The sequence below is a fragment of the Martes martes genome, assembly GCF_963455335.1.
Source record: "Martes martes genome assembly, chromosome: 10".
Classification (NCBI taxonomy): Eukaryota; Metazoa; Chordata; class Mammalia; order Carnivora; family Mustelidae; genus Martes; species Martes martes.
In genome coordinates, this window is record NC_137898.1 from 91,168,329 (window position 1) to 91,189,702 (window position 21,374).

A 21,374-nucleotide genomic window follows, 5' to 3' on the forward strand; every position below is an offset into this window, starting at 1 on the left:
GGGTGGGGAGGAGGCAGGAGGCGGCTGCGCGGGGACCGCGCGCGGGGCAGGGGCGGAGGACCGGCGCACGCGGGCCGGGGCGCCAGTTGCTCGCGCTCGGCTCGGCGGGCGGGCGCTGGAGGAGCGGCCTGCGCCAGCCAGAGGGGCCGCTTGGGGACCGCCGCTGTCGCCGTCACCGCCGTCGCCAGGCCCCCGCGGGCCGAGTCGGCCAGCGAGCTGATTGATTTGCTTTTTCCTGGAGAGAGCGGCCGGGCTGCGCTCGCGCGGCCAACACCTGCCCGCGCCGGGTCGCCTTCTTCCCTCTCCCGCGCCGCAGCCGGAGCCCCCATGCCCCGCGCCGCCCCCCGGTGGCCGCCGCTCCTGCCGCTGCTGCTGCTCTTGCTGCTGCCGCCGCCGCCGCCGCTCGCCCGCGGCGCCCCGGCCCGGCCCGGCGCCCGGGGGCAGGCCTCGGAGCTGGTGGAGCCCACGCGGTTGCCGGGCAGCGCGGGCGAGCTCGCGTTCCACCTGTCCGCCTTCGGCAAGGGCTTCGTGCTGCGCCTGGAGCCCGACGCCAGCTTCCTGGCGCCCGAGTTCAAGATCGAGCGCCTCGGGGGCTCCGGCCCAGCGGCCGGGGGCGAGCGGGAGCTGCGCGACTGCTTCTTCTCTGGCACGGTGAATGGGGAGCCCGAGTCGCTGGCGGCGGTCAGCCTGTGCCGCGGGCTGAGCGGCTCCTTCCTGCTGGACGGCGAGGAGTTCACCATCCAGCCGCAGGGCGCAGGGAGCTCCCTGCGCCAGCCGCACCGCCTGCAGCGCTGGGGGCATGGGGCGCGCCGTGAGACCCCCGGGCTCGCCGCCTCTGAAGCCCACCCCCTCCCCGCAGGACCTGAGTGGGAGGTGAAGGGAGAGGATCAGAGGCAGGAGAGAGGAGACGAGGAGCGGGACAGTGAAGAGGTGCAGGAGGAGGAGGAGGAGATGGAGGAGGAGGAGGCAGGGGGCAAAGAAGAGGAGGCAGAAGGCGCCGGCGAGCCACCTCCACCCCTGGGGGCCGCGAGTAGGACCAAGCGGTTTGTGTCTGAGGCTCGCTTCGTGGAAACGCTGCTGGTGGCCGATGCGTCCATGGCTGCCTTCTATGGAGCCGACCTACAGGTAGGACTCACTTTGCCTGGAGGCCCCCAGCCACCTCCTAGAGCCTCCCAGATCATCTCTTTACAGTTCCTCATCCTCCCAAGACCGACCCCAACAAGGTTCTTTCCTGAGAAAGTGCGAAAACTCTTTTCTTAACCTCTGACACTTGGGCCACCTACAGCACCACCCCCCCAACTCCCGGCCCCAGGCCCTTGCAGTTTAGAGTAGAGGTCCTGGTGCTTCCTCCTTTGCCGCCCACCTTCACCCCTCCATCCTGAATCTCCTTCAGCACTTGGCAAACTGAACTAAAGTGGGTTTTAAAGCGCACCCCCTCCCCCAGGCACCTGCCTCTCCCAACAGAGATGAAAATTGAACATTTTGGAAGAGCATCCACCCCACCCTCCATTTCTCAGCCCTCCACTGTCTCCAGACCTGAGAGGTTCCCAAGGATAGTCAGCTGGGACAGAAAGATGGGTCTATTTCATTCCCTTTGCAGACAGAACTGAGATTGCCATAAGTAAAAGATATTGTTTGGAGGGAGTTGAACCTGGAAAGGGGCTGCCCAACTTCTGTGTGCCCAGCTGGTTCTGATCAAGGGGCATGGACTACCTTGCCAACCTGGCACTCAGCCCTGGCCCGAACTTGGCAGTGCCCACATCAGCACAAAAAAGGGAGGGGAACAGAATTTCTGCCTGGGGGCTCAGCCTGGGAAACTGAAGCTTCAGTGGAAAAGGGAGGGGAGGAGGGGATGGGATATGAGCTCTTTCAGTTAATGTTCCTTGGTCCACCCCAGCGGCTCTCAGCCCAGACACAGCTCTCTACTGAGCTTGGGCAGGAAAATTGAATTCGGGGGACAACTCCGGTAGCCAAACCATGTCTGACTAGACTCAGAGGTGGTGCAGCCCTGGCAGGAGGAGTCTGTGTCACCCCATGTCCCAACACCTTCCCCAAGAACCCGGTAAAGTACAAGAGTTCCGGGAGAGAGCTGAGCTTTCTCTTCCCCTGGGGAGCACAAAACCAGAGGTGTGCTAGGTAGAGAACACCTGATCTGCCCAGAGGTTGGAGATGCTTGCCACAGGGATCCGGGCCATTGCTGCAGCTCAGTTAATGCCTTTTCAATAATGGCAGTTTTGGCCAGTAGCCCTCTTCTAGGCTCAGCCTATGCCTGACTGTTGGGGGTACCGAGTGCTTCTGCATCAATGGTACAGAACAATCTAGATGATGCATGCCGTCTTTATCAATCTGCAATCCCTGGGAAATGCTTCTAGATGGAAGGCTGGGGAGAGCTGGGGGTGAGAGGTCCATGGGCTGCTTCCCTGGCTCCTGCAGGAGCAGGCGCCTTTGCACACCTTTGCACGCTTCTCCCAGAGCACCGTTAAGGCAGCTTTGAGCCATCAGTGCGGTCTTCCCAATGGACTTCGGGACTATGAGGATTGAATATCCACTTCCCTGACTACCCTGAGAGCAGGGGCAGGCACCAGCTGACTCCTCTGACTCCTTTTCCCCAAGCAAGTCCTCAAGAGGGTGGCTAGCGGGGCTTCTCCCATCACAGGTTAGGATGACCACACCTGGCTACTAGGCAGCTCTACCAGAGAGAGGCTGAGAGTACAATCATTGCAATCCCAGAGCTGAGATGCTTGAGCCCGTCCCTATGCAGGAACCGGGTTCTGACTTCGGCCTAAGAACCAGGAGATAGGAAAGATGACAAGAACACAAAGAAGCATCAGAAAATGTAATGGCTTTTCAGATTTCAGAGCCAAAATGTTTTCTCTAGTGCTTTCCTACCATCTAGCTCTCTCAGCCCACCATCACCTAGTAACTTAAAATACTGAGTATTTGCCTCAAGAATGTATTTGGCTGGGCTGGGTCTGCCCCAGGTTCTCTTCACATAGACACCCAGGAGCACTCCCAGATTTCTGGCTGGATGACCCAGGGCATGCTTATCCCATCCCCTCCCCCCCACATACACCATTTCTGGGCCATTCACAGACACACACCTTGCACCCAGCCAGCCTACGTAGGTCAGAAAAGCACATCAGGCCCCTGTGTAGGCTGAGGTCCTTTCCATAGGGTACCAACTTCCAGGTCTTACACCCAAAGGAGAAGTGCTCTCGGCTGGACCAGCTCCATCACCCCCCCTCCTTGGTCTCATTATGTCACAGCCCATTCACACCCTTGCTGTCACCATGCTCGGATGGGGCGGGGGCTGGGGGACGGCTGCTCCTATGACCTCCCACTGACCCCTCTGCTTTGACTGCTTACCGGCTGTGGAGATGCCACAGAATAGACTTGAACTTCTCAACTCAGTCCCTTGAGCTTCCTAAACAGGTCCATGAGCTCAGTCAAGACAAGAATGAATGTCAAGTTCTAGTTCCCCAAGACCTTCCCTGCCCAGACCCGTCTCCCTGAAATAGAATCAGTTCTTTATTCTTCAGGGAGTCTCCTGGAGACCTCATTGACATGGATGAAAGGCAATTTGGGGATGTCTTAGCAACTTGAGGTGTTCGGTAAGGATGAAGAGACTTTACCTCCTTGAGGGTGCATTTCCTCATCTGTGAAGCCAGACCCAGGTCATCAGGACTAATGCAAGCATCAGTGAGGCTACTTCATGCTGAGTCTTCTAGAAAGTTTAGCACTCGGTGGGGAAGCCATTCTCTGAGAGCATTCAGTTTGTACAATGGTTTGCATGCATCACCTCAGCAGATATACCTGTGAGAGAGGCAGAGGAGGAAGGTAGAGCTCACAGGGAATCTGTGACTTTCTCAAAGTCACACAGCTGGTAAGCGGCAGGGCTGGGTCATGACCCAAGTCTCCTGAATCTGGGGGCAGTGCTCTTTCTTATTGTACCGTGAGGTTTCTTTAGCCGAAGGAGGGCCTGTGACTGTGGCTCAGCTTACCCCCTACACTTGTCTATATTGTGGGAATGGGTCACGGAATCCAGCAGTCCAAAGATGCCCAGCCAAAGTGGGAGGCCCTATCCTGGGAAGAAACCACCTTCAAGGCCAAGAGAAAGAATTAGCCAAGCTCCGGGCTGGTCACACTGTGAAGCGACAATGAAGTTTTCCAGAACTCTGTACACTTGAGTTCACTTAATCCCTTGACAGAAGGGGCCCCTGCCTCCCACCTTCTTATCTGGTTTCAGAGTTAATGAGCTCAGACAAAGGGGGCTTTCTGAAAGGAGGGACCACCTCAGAAGAGGCCATTAACTCTGTCTGCATCCGGCTGCCGCTGATCGTTGCCTGGACAAACGTGCCCCAGGGAAAGCAGTGTGTGGTGGGCAGAGCCGCGCCCCACGCTCGGACTGGAACTCTGACCGGCCAGTGTATCACCTGCCAGCCGAGTTCTAAATTCTCTGCTGAGCAGAGAGGGTCTGAGGAGGGGCACTCCTCACCCCCAGAGGAAACCATAGGATTCCCAAGATGTCAGGCTACCCGCAAGTGATTTCAGGAGAGGGTTAAATCCAGCCATTCCTTCTCCCCCTTACCCATAACCTCTGGGAAAATGTCTTCCACAAGCCCTAATACTAAAGTGATCACAGATCCCAGCACAGTCCCCATGTAGGCCTGTTCTGGCATGATTATTAATAGCATCGTCTTCACTCTCAAAAGCATCCTGGTTTGGAAAATAACCGAAGCAGACACGTGCCCCTTTTGCTCTGTAGCTACCTACGTCTTCAAGGGGGAGAGACATGTGTTGTGTCCACATGTGAACTGTGTTCCCCTCCTGGCAAGCGAATGAGTCTTTTGCATCTCTTTTGTCTGCTCCAGTCAGAATGAGTAACAATAAGAAGTCTTTCCCAAAGAAAGTGCTTTAATATTCAAAGTTCTTTGACTGACCACTTCTGCCTCTGCAAGTATAGACAATGCCAGGGTAGGCTTGCTTGCTGGCGTGCTTTGGGTTTGTTTTGGCTATGCTGTGGCTGTCCTTGTAGCAGCGAGGAGAGGTGGCAGTCGGTGGGGTCATGAAGAGCATATACTTTGAAGGATCATCAAAATAAGCTGAGTGTCCTTGAACAAGTTACCAATTTCTCTGGACCTTGATTTCCTCCCCAGCAAAATAGGAACAGTTATACCAATGTCCCAGCATTGCCTTGAGGATACAATAAAATACGGAAAGCACCTGACCCAGTGCCTGGTGCATAGTAGGTGCTCAACAAAGCATAGCTAATACTGAAGTTGCCTTTAGTGATTGTGTTTGTCAGGGTAGGATGTGCCTTCGCAGTCAATCCACTGCCACGTCAGCTCTGCTTTCCCACGCGGCAGGGAGGCCTTCCTTTTCAGCTTGCTCCGCTCAGAGTGTTTAAGCTTGGCTCCTTGTGCTAAGTGTAGTTTTGGAGAGGTGACATTGCCCCCTGCTGTTTTCAGGAGGAGGAGAGATGAAGGGCATCAGTGCAGGACCCTCTCTTTTCTCCAACTGCCTCTTTGCCCTTCTTTGCTTCTCCACCACCTCCTCAGCAGTCTCGGGCCCCAGAGAGACCCCCCAGTAGGAAAAGTATGGCACCAGTGGCTGAGGTCAGAGGGTTTCCATGATGCTGCTCTTCCTCTCCTTGCCTCTCCCAGGAGTGCTGCAAGAAGTGACAGAACCACGGTATGAAGAGCAAATGAGCAAAGCATAGGGATGACACTCTGAGTAGAGGAGCTGCTGGAAATGCATTTGGCCCAGGCCCAGACTTCTAGACTCCCACAGCAATTGGCTTTGGCTGCCATGGGAGCTCTGGCAGAGGAATGTCATGAGTTGTATCACAAAGAATCAAAGAGGCTGTGTCCCAGCCCAGCTGCCTAGGCCATTTCTTTCTCTTCTTTAGGTTGTAGGGGCACCAATGAAGAAGGAGACTCCCTAAAATAATATCATGTCTTTCCCTAATGAGAATCAGGAGCATGAGGTCCCCACGTCATTCAAGAGCAGGGTTGTTTGACCACCCCTGGTCATGGGCTCCCGCCAACCCGACATAATTCTTGGAGGCTGTCTGCCATGGTAGGGCCCCTGGTCCACTAGGGGTGCCATCTTGTTCACATTCTTCAGCAAGCAGCCCACACCTGGGTGGTGCACAAAGACGCACAAATAGACACCAGGTGGTGGAGTGGACCATCTGACCCTCTCCTTGACTAGCTCCTGAGCCCTCTCTCCGTGGATCTCTAAGTCAGGCTTGGCCTTTTGGCCCAGGGTACTGGCCAAGACTCCGAGGCTCACAGACCCTCAGCCACTGCCCCCCTCCCCGTGTCCTTCCCCCTAGGTAACTATAAGATGCTCTGCAAATATCAGGCATCCCTGCCATGGTTTCTTAGAGGAGCTAACAGTGGGGATGGTAGTACCTCCCACCTCCAAAATCTCAGCAAGGCAAGACAAAAGGGGAGGTGAGTAGAACCAGGATTGGGGATTTTAACAGAAACACTGGGACTGCGAAGTCCTTGCAGTTCTCTTGCAATGAAAATTGTCTTCTGAAATAGCAACCAGAGGACATCCACATGCTCCCAACTCTAACCCACTGCCTTGACAGGAAATGGCTCTGAAGCCCACTCGCCTGATGGTTATTTAGTGTCAAGAAGATGCTCTGAGCTCCCTGACCTGCAGAGGAGACTCCCTGAAAATCTGAGTGTCGGGAAACATCCCCTGATGCCTCACCTTATCCTTTGTGCAGAAATTGACACCCTTTGTGGCACTGGGGTGCATGGTCCCCACTCAGCCACGTTGCCCCAGAACCTCAGTCTGGTCTGGTCACTTGAGAACGCTGAGTCCTCTTAAACCCAAACCTTCCAGGACTGATGCTGAGCACCCGGCATCTCTTGGGTTAACAACTTCTTGGTAAAACATCATCTTCCCAATTCTGAAATTGTGAAACTGAGACTCAAAGCGAAGAGATCTTGTGCGGAGAGGTGCAGGTTATCTCTGAAGAAATTCCAGGGCGTGGTCGCTGGCCCATCAGACTCGACCTCTCCTGGGGCAAGAGAGCAGGAGACTCTGTCTGCCCCCTGGAAGCAGTGAAGGTCTGGCCAGGAAGCAGCCTCAGCAAGCTCCCACTCCTCAGCCCTCACCCCCAGTTGCATAATGATGTGATTGCTTTTCTCCCTCAGGAATCCAGCTCCAGGAGCAAGCGCCAAGTTTCAGCTTTGCTGATAAGATGTTTACATCAGCCTAAACATAGCGAGAGTGCTTGACACGCTAAGAAACCTGCCAACCCCTGTTTGTAGGGCTTACAAAATACCTGGCTTGTTGCCCGTGAGGTGAACAGACAGATCCCATTCACAAATAATAGGATTCGTCTGGAACTCCCACACGTGGCCTCAACCGACGGAGTGTCCCTCTTTAGCCTTTCACCCTCTTTGCCCCTCCTTCCTCTCCTACCTTCCAGACCACAGGAGGGAAAAAAAAAAAAAAAAAAAAAGCTTACGGGAGATGGTGCCCTAGGGAACGGGGAGCACGGCAAATGAATGGCAGCTCGGTTGGCCACACTCCCGGCTGAAGGCATGCGTGCCTCTGCCCCTTTCTCTTCTGCAAAACAATCCAAGAGGACTCATTTCTAGAGGTCCCTGAGGCAGGAGAGTGAGCTCCATCTGGCCGCCTCCAAAGCCTTGGGAGCAGTTGGCAGGCCAAGGATAGGACAGAGGCCAAACAGTGATGTGAACTCCTTCAGCCAGCCTGGGCAAAACTGGAAGCAGGTGTGATCCTCAGCGCCTGGCTCTCATTAGGCCCACTGCCTCCTCTCAAGCCCCTGGCAGAAAGGAAGAAACCTTTCGTGGTTGTCCAGAAACCCAGCAGTCAAGCGCTGGGAAACTTCATTTGAAGAGTGTAGGCCTCAGAGACAGACGTGCCTGGGCTGGTGTCCTGGCTTTCAGAGCTGTGTGACCTTAGACAGCTTATTTAACTCGTGTGAACCTCTCTACTCCCTCATTTATAAAACCGGGATGACAATGCCTACTTCACAGAGTGAGCGTGCCCATTTAATGAGGTGTGGGTCTGGTGACAGGGGCAGGCTCGCCGTGAGTGGTGCCTGTTGGAATGATTTCAGGTTAACAGGGCCCATCCTGAAGAGAAGTTTCCCCAGCAGGCACCAGGAAGAGGCTCCACTGGCTTCCAAGGGACACATTCTACTAATCCTGAACACTCCAGTAATTGCTTCTGGGCTGAGAACAGAGAGGGGATGGGGATGCTTGGCAGGGAGGCGCTGGGTGTCTGAGTTAAGCAGAATAATGAGTACAGTCCCATGGGACCTTCTGGTGATGCTAGAAATGTCCTGTCTGCTCAGTTTAATACAGAAGCCTTGACCTATAGGTGGCTACTGATGTACTTGAAACGTGGCCAGTGTGGTGGAGGCACTGTAATTTCAATTTTATTGAATTTTAACTAACTCCATTTTACGCAGCCACATGTGGCTGGTCGAGACATTAAAGGCACAGGCTTTGGAGCCCAGCCATCTGGGTTCTGATGTTGGCTGTGCACTCATTAGCTATGTGATCTTGGGCCACTTACTGAGCCTCCAATTTTCTTATATGTAAAATGAAGGGAAATCAGGCCAGGACCTCTGGGGTTTTGTGAGTCTTCAGCAAGCGCCGTATATCCAGTGCCCCGGACAGAGCCTGGCACACTGAGGGGCAGTGGCAACAGGCTGAAGACCATGGGCTGCGAGACTGACCCTTCCCTCCCCCTGCTCCCTCTTCTCCGACAGAACCACATCCTGACACTGATGTCCGTGGCGGCCCGTATCTACAAGCACCCCAGCATTAAAAACGCCATCAACCTCATGGTGGTAAAAGTGCTGATCGTGGAGGATGAAAAGTGGGGCCCGGAAGTGTCTGACAATGGGGGGCTCACCCTGCGCAACTTCTGCAGCTGGCAGCGGCGTTTCAACCAGCCCAGTGACCGGCACCCAGAACACTTCGACACGGCCATTCTGCTCACCAGACAGGTCCGTGGGCTGGCTCCAGAGAGCCCAGGCAGGAAGGGAGGCGGGATGGGCGGATCAAAGGGAGGACCACAGGGCCTGCCCAAACATGGGAAATGTCTCCCTGCTGGCCCCAGCTGGACGCCAGGAGCCTCGTGTGTGGAATGATGAGGGGGAGGTCATGAGGACAAGTGTGAGGTATTTGCAAGGGAAGGAGAGGAATCTCGTAAGGGCTCTTTTCCAAAAGTTTGTGACCAGCTGTCTGCTGAGGTCATAATAAGAGGAAATGGGCTCAAACTGCCCAGGCAAAAATCTGGAGTTGGAATGAAGAGAGGAGGTCCAACACAATGATTGTTAAACACAGAGGCAGGGAACTGGGGGTCACCCTCGAGATTTCTCCAAACAAGGAGGCTTGTCCTCCTAGCTGTGCAATTGAAACAGATAGCTTCCCGAAGGCTGGAAAATCCAATAACATGTGCCAAGCCCTGTTGACGCCTTCAGTCCTCACAACAAGCCCACGCAGGCCCATTTTACAATGGAGGAAACTGAGGCACAGATTGCCCCCACCCCCACAGTGGTGGAACCCATATAGTCAGGCCTAGGCAGGGTCGGCACTCTTCAGTACTATGCTATCCTGACTCCCAAATCAAGCCAGCCCTAGGACACACCAACTCTAGGACACAAAGTTGCAGCCAGGCAGCCGTAGGACACACCAAGGTAGAAAAAGAAATAGAGGGCGCCTGGGTGGCTTAAGCCTCTGCTTTCGGCTCAGGTCATGATCTCAGGGTCCTGGGATCAAGTCCCGCATTGGGTTCTCTGCTCAGCGGGGAGCCTGCTTCCCTCTCTCTCTCTCTCTCTCCCTGCCTCTCTGCCTACTTGAGAGCTCTCTCTGTCAAAGAAATAAATAAAATCTTTAAAAAAAAAAAAAAAAAGGAAGAAATTTTAAGAAAAGAAGAAGAAAAAGAAATAGACTTCTTCACATGAGTGGCCTTTGTGAAGAAATAAGGCCTTTGACTTAAAAATTTTCCTTTAGGGGCACCTGGGTGGTGCAGTTGGTTCAACGTCTGACTCTTGATTTCTGCTCGGGTCATGGTCATGGGGTTGTGAAACCAAGCCATGTGTCAGGCTCTGTGCTGGGCATGGAGTCTGCTTGAGATGCTCTCTCTCCCCTGCCTTCTGTCCCTCCCCCTCCCTCTCTCTACCCTTCTCTTTAAAAAAAAGACTTCCTTCAACTCAGGAGGAGCAGAAATAGGAAAATTTCCTATTGTATGTCTTTTGTCACACCCTCACTCTCTCCGCCAAGCAGAACTTCTGTGGGAAGGAGGGGATGTGTGACACCCTGGGTGTGGCAGACATTGGCACAATCTGCGACCCCAACAAGAGCTGCTCTGTGATCGAGGACGAGGGGCTCCAGGCAGCCTACACCCTGGCCCACGAGCTCGGTAAGACTTGCCATGCCAAGCTGACTGGACTGTATTCTGTCCGAGGGAACAGCCTCTTTCAAATCCAGGCCAGCCCAGGGGCTAAGGAAGATGCAGCTCTCACACTTGAGCAGGTTCCACTCAGAGTTTTGACAGAGTGATTATATGCAAATAGGTACTGTGCTTTCTCCATTTCCACCCTGAGCTGAGGCCATAATATTAAAATAGGGTCTTGGACCATCATCAGGGGTCACCAGGGAAACGCCAAAATGAAATAAATGCTCGGGTAAAGTTGTGACGCTTTGCCCAAGCAAAGTAGTAACAGTAAGAATTCTGGGAAGATCAATTGTAAAGAGCGCCGTGTGAGGGAGGGAATCATTGAGGACAGGCTGAGGCAGAAAACAAAGGGATATCAAGGTTCCCAGGTTTTCTGCAAGAGAAAAGCCCAGAGTGAAGCCCAAACCAAAAATCTTTAAGGATTAAGGACATTGCCGCCCCTGTGAGGAGCTGGTGACTGGTTGTCCCCTGAGACGCCCTCTTTGGTCAGCGGAGAGAGAGGGGTCAGAGAGAGGGAGAGGGGCGCTGGGCCATGTGGGGAGCCCTTGGGGTGGGATAGGGCAAGCAGGAAGGCAATGGACACTGGCTAGGGTGGGCTTTGGGTCTCTCTTCCCTGCAGGGCACGTCCTCAGTATGCCGCACGACGACTCCAAACCCTGTGCACGGCTCTTTGGGCCCATGGGTAAGCACCACATGATGGCGCCCCTCTTCGTCCACCTGAACAAGACGCTGCCCTGGTCTCCCTGCAGTGCCATGTACCTCACGGAGCTCCTGGACGGGGGACACGGTAGGTGTCCCTCAGCTTCTCCTTGCTTCTTTCCAGTCAGCTGCTGGTGTTTGGGGTCTGCCCTGCCTGCCCCAGTGATCGCTGGAGTGCTATTGGCACCTTGGCACTTTCTGGCTGAGCTCCTTCACAGAGCAGCAGAGACGATTCGGGTAGAGCGGACATCAGAGAGGTGTTCCTCACCCTGCCTCTTGTGCCACTGGCAGGCTAACCTTCCCCGCCAAGCATAGTCTTCTTTGCCCTGTCTTCCAGAAGCCAGTGTGCTGAGCTAAGTTAGATGATTAATCCCAGAGCAAGTGGAATTAGTCTGAGAAGGTTTGTCTGGAGGTTCGAAGGAATGGAAGGAGGCAGTACAGAGGAGAAAAGAAAACATCCGGGCTGGAGAGCTAGATTGTGCAGTAGCTCAGAAATGGCAAAGAGGCAGGGAACAGGTCAGTAGGAGAGCAAGGGTAGGGAGTACAGGTGGGTGACGTGCTGGGTTAAAACCGTTCGGCTTACTCAGTACAGCAGTGGAAACACAACTTGATTGTTCTCATCGAAGGAGACAGGGACACCTAAGATACAAAACTAATAGATTATCCAAACATCAGTGCTTAGACTTTATTTTGCATCCCATAGTTTCTGAGAGCACATTTGTGCCCCCAATTATACGTGCTGTAGACCAGTATTATAGTTACAATTCCTAGGTGCACACTGCATGTATGTAGGATGTTCTGGATAACCAAAAACATTCAATCCTAATAAAATTGTACTTAACTGATAGTCAAAAATTGGATAAGCTCATCTAGATGATTGAGTGTTGACAGTTGTTAGGTTATGGTCGAAGAAACTATGATGGCTAGGCCTTACACCCCATCAGTAGGGATGTAAGTGTAATGTGGGAGGCCATGGGGGAGCTGAGAGGGGGAAACCCCTGCTCGTCACTCTTGTTCCTCTGCTTGCCTCCATTTCTCAGGAGACTGTCTCCTGGATGCCCCCACCTCGGCCCTGCCCCTCCCGACAGACCTGCCAGGCCGCAGGGCCCTCTATGAGCTGGACCAGCAGTGCAAGCAGATCTTTGGGCTGGGTTTCCGCCACTGCCCCAACACCTCAGCACAGGACGTCTGCGCCCAGCTCTGGTGCCACATGGATGGCGCTGAGCCCCTTTGCCACACGAAGAACGGCAGTCTGCCATGGGCGGACGGGACGCCCTGTGGGCCTGGGCACCTCTGCTGGGATGGCAGCTGTCTGCCTGAGGAGGAAGTGGACAGGCCCAAGGTGAGGGACAGCCACTGGGGGGTGTGGGAGGAAAGAGAAGGGAGGGCTGTTTTCCAGGAGGAAACTACACTGAAGAGCCATGACTGAAGAGACTTTGGACCAGGCTGCAACTATGACTTCTGAGTAAAATCATTCCTCTTTTAACAAATAAAGCAAAGCTTATTTAGCCAAACTCAAGAGGAGCCCTCCGAGGCTGGACTCGGGGCAAATGGATGATGCCGCTCGTGCTCAGGCATTCTGGGAACTCCCCCTTTGGAACTGTTTTGGAGTTTTCTTGAAGGTGTATGAGGGTAGGAGATAGGCATGAAGGCTTCCAGCACAAAGACCAGATTGTAGCCATTCAATAAAGGGAGCCCATTATGAATTCCATTAGAAACAGACAGAGGGATGGCAGAAGAAGAACATTCAATCAAGAGCTGAGGGAAAAGTATTCCTAGCCCACCCCTGTCGGAGCTGCTTTCGTATTCAGAGGTCAGGAGAATGAAACCAACTGTGAGCCTTCCGTACTCATGAGGAGAGAGGGAATCAGAGCTGTCTCTGACCAGGCAGAGACAACTTGGCCTAGGACAGAGTAAACTTACAAGAAAAACCAAGGCAACATCAGTGAGAGTTTTTTAAATGATTTGCTTCTTTGCCCTGCTCTTAATACTTGCAAACTGTGAGGCCGATCACATTGCTCTTACTGCGAGTCACTGAGCCCTGCCTATGAGACAGCATCCACTGAGTTTCACAGCCTGGTCCGGGCCCAGCCCTGAATCACCAGGGTGGCCTGAGCACTCACTCTCCAGAGCGCTGTCCTCAATGGCATGTCCTTTTCACTGAGGCTCAGGATCCGGCTTGGATCAGGTAAGCCCCACTCTGGCTAAGCTTGATCCAGGCCAGCGGTCACAGATGCATCCTCAGCCTCATCTCATCCTCCCCATTCAGACGCTGAGCTTCTCTTCTACGCACTGACTCTTACTACCCCCTCCCTCCCCAAAGCACGTGCTTCACACATCACTGAGAGTAGGGGAGGAGGTCTGTCCAACATTCCCCAGCACCAGAGCCAAGCTCAATTCAGGGAGAGTTAGACATGGAATGATCATGGGATGATGTTTATCATCTATTTTTAAGGGCAAAGGACAGATCATAGAACACTATACATGTGACAGAATCATAACTATGTACAATTAAAACATCACATCTTTATGATTATTCAGAGCAAAAGCGCAAGAGATTATTGATGAAAATCACATCAGTGGTTTTACTGGGGTAGTGGTTTTTTTTTCAGTTTTCTTTTCTCTATTTTTCTGTATTTTTCATTTTTTATGTAAGCAGATATTACTTTTGTCATTTTTTACAAGTATTTCCCTTTCAAAAACTCAGAAGCAATCAAGGGCAAAGCTTTGTTCTCATAGGCTGATAAGGATGGAAGCAACTCTGATTATTTCCCAGGCATTATCGTACCACTGGAACTGGTAGCTGGTAGACCAATAGCAACAGCTCCCAGCAAGTATTCCTTTAAACAAGGACTTCTCAGCTTCGGCACTAGAGACATTTGGGGTCACATAAGTGTTGGTTGTAGGAGACTTCTTCATTCTTAGACATTCATTGTTGGATGCTCATTGTTGGATGCTCATTCTTGGGTATTCATTGTTGGATGCTTATTCTTGGGTATTTATTGTTGGATGCTCCTTGTTAGATGCTCCTTGTTGGATATTCATTGTTGGATGCTCCTTGTTGGATGTTCATTGTTGGATGCTCATTACTGGATGCTCGTGGTAGACAGTTCATTGCTGAATGCTTAGCAGCACCCCAACCTCTACCTGCTAAAGGCCAGCAACATACGCCCTCCCCAACTGTGACAACCAAAATGTCTTCAAACATTGCCAAATGTCCCCAAAGGATAAAAATGGCCCTGATGGAGAACTGCTGCATTAGACCCAACTTTACTTCCATAAAATGTTGTTTCTTTCAACAACTAATACCAAGGACCTCACTAATGGCAAGGCCCTGTTTTAGACACTGGGGTGTCAGCAGTGAACAAGTCCAGCACATCCTCTGTGTTCAAGAGGCTAATCGCCAAGTAAGCCACAAAGTCACTAAAAAATGATTAAGGCAGTTTACTGAACAACACCCACCAGGGTGAGCATAACTAGATGAGGAGGTCAGGGCCATGGCCCCTTGTTACACTAAGAGCTGAGGCCTCCCCACCTCTGCTCCTGACTCAGTGTGGCCTTGTGTGTTGCAGGCTGTGGTGGATGGAGGCTGGGCCCCATGGGGACCCTGGGGAGAATGCTCCCGGACCTGTGGAGGAGGAGTTCAATTTTCACACCGTGAATGCAAGGACCCTGAGCCTCAGAATGGAGGAAGATACTGCCTGGGTCGGAGAGCCAAGTATCAGTCATGCCACACAGAAGAATGCCCCCCTGACGGTAATCAGACCTGAAGGCCACTACTGTTGTCACTGTAGCAGGTCCCCAGACAGGAAGTAGGGTGGGTCTCCCGGGATGCAGAGCTTTCCTGGGAGCCAGACATAAAGAGACCCTGCAAGGCACCAAGTTTTAGGACAAACCCTAATGGCCCCAACTCTCATTGTGCTGGGAGAGTGTAGCAAAGCCAAGGAAAGAGATTGCCCTGATCTTCCAAGATGTGGAAATCAAGGATGTCATTCCCAACCAAACTTATTCAGGGGGTTGGGAGGAGCTCTGCAGAGAGGCTAACATCTCAGATAATAATCCTTCTGGAGGCATCTGAACCCTCGTCTGTGTGCAGAATAGAAGTGTTTTCCAAAGCAAGTGTCAGAGCCAAACCTCCACTGTCTTTCCAGCCAACATTCAGCCCAGGGTGGAGGGAGCGTTTCTGAATCTGATTCTAATGCACATTCCTGCTGAGAAGAGTTGCCCATCTTCCCTTGAGGCCGTGGCAACTGCCTGATGGAAGCTTACTAGGGAGCAGTGCTGCCTCTACCTCCCCTTGACATACATTCCTACTGCCCTAGAACCCAGGAGAGAGCACACACATTAACTCAGAGGCAGCAGGGGTAGCAGCAGAACTGGTGAGAGGGAATCATTAGCAGTTTTTCCCCACCATCCCATCCAACTCCCCTTTGTGCAGCTCCAGGAAATATTGGCAGACGGCAAAAGACAAGCAGAGTTTTAAGAGAGATGCATCCAAGTGCAAAGACACACTGACATTGGGTTGGTGTCTAATGAGGAAATCTGTAGGCTTTGCAGTTTTGCAAGACGGGAAGGATCCGCAGTGGCATGCGGCTCTAGAAACTTTGCCCTGGAATCATGAGAGTTTGCCTGGCGTATGCGGTGAAGAGAGAGAGGGAGAGAGAGACGAAGGGGAGGGATGAAGATAAGGCACAAGGTAGACGTGATTTCAGTTACCCTGGGATCAGCCTCTCCATCAACAAGTAGTTTCTAGTGCCTCTCGTGTGGCTCGTACTATAATGGATGTTGCAAATGACTTTGTAAAAATGCACAAAGCATGTTTGCTGTCCTCAAAGAACTTGCAGGCTACTTAGAGATCCATACACCTTTTACAAAGCAGTTAAAGCCTACAGCTCTGAGGCTTGGGCCCCCACCTATGCAGAATCCAGAGCAAGGAAAAGCCTGGGCTAGCCAGAAGCTACACAGGGAGTTAAGGCTGTGAGATGGTGATTGGGTGTGGGCGGACACATGCCCACCGGGAGAGGGGAGGCTTGTGAGGGGCTAGCATTCACTCGGCTGGAGTCAAACAGCCCACTAACATTTCAAGGCTGCACAACAAAGGTCTGGGAAAGCTAAAATGGTCTCTGGAGGTTCTCCGGGCCAGCTGTCCCATCACGTCACCTGGGAAGCTTGTGGAAACACAGAGGCCCGGACCCCACAGATGCATTGAATCAGACTCTCAGGAGGAAGGAAGGGCCATCTGTTTCAAAAAGTCTCCACAGGCCATGCAGAGATACAGCTAGGATAGAGAACCTCAGTAGTAAGAGCAGGTTTAATTTCAGGATTTGGGGGGTGTGGGGAACATTTCTTGCTTCTGACAGACTGTTCTGGAAGCAGCATGAAGCAGGATGGGAGAGGAGGCTGGGTACTAGGTCTCACATGAAACCAAGAGACCTGGGCTTGTGGAAGGTGGACTCAGATGGTGAGAGTGGGAAGGAGACACTTAAAATCACAGACTGTCACGAATAGAGTGTAGGACTTGAGGACAGGTTGGAAATAGTCGATATAGATACTCAAGTGTTAAGCGAATACCAGATGCCCGTCTCACACCAGATTGTGGCAGTATCCCCAAACGAAAACTAAACCAGTTCATGGAGGATCCATATGGGGTTGGGCTTTTTCTGAGCTGGAGGTAATCACACCGCTACCCATGGAGATCGCCCAGAGACATCCGGAATTACAACAGGTGAGCTATAGGGGCAAGGTCAGAGCTAGAGATGTCAATCTGACAGTCTCTGGCCACACGTTCATAGTCACCAAGGAAGTCAAAATAGAGCACGATTAGCAGGGCCCCCAAAAATATGCTCCACGGATTGTTCAAGCTTGCTGATTGTCCCCTGTACCTAAGTGTATTCATCTACAAGACAGCATTGGTATCCTCCCCAAATGGGAAGGATATTTATCGCAGAAAGCCCAGCCTGAGGCTAGAGGCTCCTTTCTAAGCCACAAGGACCTAGGTCGGACATGTTTAGGAACGCTGGGCCCAGATGACACTGAGCCTATGTCCTGGGATTGGATCAAAACCAGGAGGAAGAAAGGGGCCCTGGATCCTGGCATTTCTGCTGCTGGGTCCTCCCTGCTTCAGCAAGGTATGTCAATGTCACACCGTGTCTTCCTCTTTGTAGGGAAAAGCTTCAGGGAGCAGCAGTGTGAGAAATATAATGCCTACAATTACACTGACATGGATGGGAACCTCCTACAGTGGGTCCCCAAGTATGCAGGGGTGTCCCCCCGGGACCGCTGCAAGTTGTTCTGCCGAGCCCGGGGAAGGAGTGAATTCAAAGTGTTCGAGGCCAAGGTGAGAATCTTTCTGGAGCTCAGAACCACGGGTGAGGAGGAAGGCCCCCTGCTCCGACCCAACCTATGGGCTGCCTCTGTGCACACCATGCCCTCTGTTACCTTCCACTTCCCTGCTGCAGGTGATCGATGGCACCCTGTGTGGACCAGAGACTCTGGCCATCTGCGTCCGTGGCCAGTGTGTCAAGGCTGGCTGTGACCACGTGGTAGACTCACCGAGAAAGCTGGACAAATGTGGGGTGTGTGGGGGCAAAGGCAATTCATGCAGGAAGGTGTCTGGTTCCCTCAACCCCTCCAGGTGAGTCTCACCATAGTTCTGTGGGTAGGTCCTACAAGAGAGGAATAGGCTTCAGCATCACACTGGCCTTAATGTGAATTGTGGCAGCTACTTACTACCCAGGCGGGCCTGAGCTGTAGTTTCTCTATAAAGCATTGGGAGTCCCCTCTATCTCAGAATCACCATAACAAGTCATGAGATGGGCGGAACGCTTGGCTCAAGGTCTGACCCATAGAGCAGATGGGGTACGGGGCAGCCAGAGGCCCTAAGGATAGGGGTGTGTCAGCTCTGAGTCAACTGGCCATAGACCCGTGCTGAGTAACCTGGGCCCTTGCCAGAAAACAGCTCTTCTGGGCCTGTTTTGGGAAGGACATCCCACCCTACACCAGTGAGTCCCATCCTTTCTGCAGGTGGGTCTTTCAAAAAGGGGGTCCAAAGATGAGGGTCTTGGTGGCTTTGCTTTCATGAATCTGAGAACTCTGGATGCTTCTGTGGACCTTAACGCCATATGTTCATGAAGTTCCTAATATTGAAGAGCTTTCACTTCTTTTTTTCTTAAGTTTGCTTTCATTTCTATGGCCTCATTTGATTCCTAAAATAAGTCTATCAGGTAGACAGTACTATTATAACCAATTTACAGATGAAGAAACCAAGGCCACAAAAAGATCACATGACTGAGGTCACACTGATAGTTAATGACAGCCAGGAGCAGAGCCCAGGTGTCTTAATTCCTGCCATGGCATACTATCCCCAGAGAGGAAGGGCCACGGCATATGTTACATGGCCACACTGTGTCCCTCTTGGTCTCTCTCCATCTCTCACCTCGTCCGGCTCGGAGAACAGAACAGCAGACAACTTGGCAGACCTCAAAGTTAAACTCAAAGGATATAGAAAAAAGAAGCATGTGATGTGGGATATTCAGATCCTGGGTCTGTTAGCCGGCTTTCTCATAGGCGTTAGACATATGGGGCTGCGGATCCTTTCAAAGCTGCCCTAGATTCAGTAGCTAGCCAGAGTGGGCAGAAGGCAAGACTAGCAGAGAACCAACCGCCTGTCCTCAATCTTCTTTGCTTTCCTCCCAGCCTTTGTAACCCAAACGCTTCGCCCCAGAAGAGAAGAATAAAAACTAAGGTTTCTCCATCCCATGTAAAGTCCTAGAGCTACAGTAGAGCTGAAACACAGAGGAAGGCAACTAGAAGCAACTTTTCTCACTCTGGCTCCTGACCTGGGGCCCTATGAACCAAATACTAGGGGCTGATTGGCTCTAAGAGGTAGAGAGAGATGTCCATTCTGGTCGGATTCTGGGACTGGTGTGTGGAGCAGATTTTTCCGCATGGGTTTGAACTCTGGGTATGCAGGGGGCCAAGCGAAGGTTTATGGCCCTGCAGGGAGCTAAGCATGATTGAGATCTCACTTGAGCCGAGAGCTGCCGGCTTCGGCAGCACCCAGGCAGCTTGGCAAGCCCTTCTGGGATGTCTTCCTCTGTGCTGATATCCAGATCCACACATCCAAAGTGCGAACATTTGAAGCAGAGCCACCAAGCAAATCAAAAACCCTTGAAAATTCCAATGTGCAAAACATTCTTGTCGGCCTCCACTGTAGTTATGAGGAACTTTGGGGCAACTACTTGATGCTTTGCTAACGCTCTATGACCGCCCCCCTAGTCACCAGCACGCTAACTTGCTGAGGCACTAGGCTGGGTCCTCAGGCTGTCTTTCTGTTCCTATCATAGTTATGGCTACAATGACATTGTGACCATCCCAGCTGGTGCCACTAACATTGATGTGAAACAACGGAGCCACCCGGGGGTCCAGAACGATGGAAACTACCTGGCGCTGAAGACGGCCGATGGGCAGTACCTGCTTAACGGGAACCTGGCCATCTCTGCCATAGAGCAGGACATCTTGGTGAAGGGGACCATCCTTAAATACAGCGGTTCCATTGCCACCCTGGAGCGGCTACAGAGCTTCCGGCCCCTGCCCGAGCCTCTGACCGTGCAGCTCCTGACTGTCCCTGGTGAGGTCTTCCCCCCCAAAGTCAAGTATACCTTCTTCGTTCCTAATGACGTGAACTTCAGTACACAGAACAGCAAGGAGAGAGCGACCACCAACGTCATCCAGCCCCTGCTCAACGCGCAGTGGGTCCTGGGGGACTGGTCTGAGTGCTCCAGCACTTGTGGAGCCGGCTGGCAGCGGCGGACCGTGGAGTGCCGGGACCCCAGCGGCCAGGCCTCCACCACCTGCAGTGAAGCTCTGAAACCCGAGGATGCCAAGCCCTGTGGAAGCCAGCCGTGCCCGCTGTGATCCTGGGCAGGGTGGTGGATGGTCTCGTGCTCATGGACTCAGGGTGCTGGGGCACAGACCAGGGTACCCACTGCAGGGACCCTACTTGTGGAGGTCCATGGTCTACCCAGGCCTGTCATTGCCACAGCCCCTCCAATGTGGCATGAATTCCTAACGGGAAGACAAGGATGCGGACAACAGATCCTAAAGTCTACTATCTGGCGGTTTGGACCTAGTGTGGGTTCGGGTAGAGGGTATAGGTTAAAAGGTAAAAAATGCGCTTATTGACCCAAACAGGAGACTCAGCCTGTTTGCAAAGGACTAGCAGAGTCAAATGAAAAAAAGTTTTCCTATTTGGTTTCCCCGATAAATAATCTACCTCAGAGGGGAAAAACCTTAGTAAAAGAGAGGTGCAGAGTGGAGAGGATAATGATGAATGTCAAAGCGCCCTAGCTGCGCCCCCAAACGGTCTTCAGAAGTGACCGTGACTGTCCTCGGTATTCAGCTCCATGGCCAGAGGGGCTGCAGAGCTGCAGGACTGCGGCGAACCGCGGGTTCTCAGGCCTCCACCGGCAGGCGTGGATCCATTTCAAGTATTTATGCAAATGTGTCTCTGAACTAAAGTGTGATCTTGTGCCAAGGCAGTGGTCTGAACTGGTTCAGTGTTTCTTTGGAGAGGGCCAAGGACCCGGAGCCCAAGGACGGGGGCTAACACTCGGTCAGCTAACCTTGAACACACCCAGGGAAGCTGGCACCTGGTCTCAGGCTCTCAGGCCTCCCTCCTGCTGAATCCGGTTCCCTCAGGCAACTCTTCATTATAATCTACACCAGTGGTTCCCCAACTCCAGTGGGCATTAGAATCATCTATAGGGATTCTTAAAATACAGATTGCTGGGCCTTACACCAAGAGTTTCTGAGTCAAAAAAAAAAAAAAAATAGTTTCCGAGTCAGTGGGTCGGGAGCTGGGGCGGGGGGGGGGGCGGGGAGGGGGTTCCTGAGAATCTGCATTTCTAGCAAGTTCCATGGTAATGTGGACCCTGTTGGTTTGAGAACCACTGCTCTAGGGGAAATGTCCGACTCGGAGGTGGCAGTGGCAGTGAGATGCTCTGGGCTCATTATTCTCAAGGAAGACTATCCCATCCACTCTGTGAATGCCTCATCCTCCCTTTGATATACCGACCAGCCAGAGATACCAGATTCTCCTAGGACCTGCGGAATGCTGAACTGTTTCTAAGCACCATCATCCCAACAATCTCAGCCCCTTCTCTCCACGTCAGACTTTATCCCCACCTTGCAACTCTTCTGACCCCAACACTTGC

At 52.6% G+C, this 21,374-nt stretch overlaps 1 protein-coding gene across 1 annotated transcript; it reads left to right on the forward strand.

Annotated features, from left to right (window-relative positions):
- Nucleotides 1–327: 327 nt before the first annotated feature.
- ADAMTS8 (ADAM metallopeptidase with thrombospondin type 1 motif 8) lies at nt 328–20,975 on the forward strand (the record flags this gene model as incomplete). The annotated part of the gene is made up of 9 exons (XM_080817729.1): nt 328–1,125; nt 8,768–9,007; nt 10,290–10,425; nt 11,081–11,248; nt 12,201–12,502; nt 14,733–14,916; nt 17,325–17,497; nt 17,619–17,794; nt 19,506–20,975. 9 exons carry the CDS (start codon nt 328–330, stop codon nt 20,074–20,076), a joined length of 2,748 nt encoding a protein of 915 aa, XP_080673855.1. The 3' UTR covers nt 20,077–20,975.
- Nucleotides 20,976–21,374: the final 399 nt, after the last annotated feature.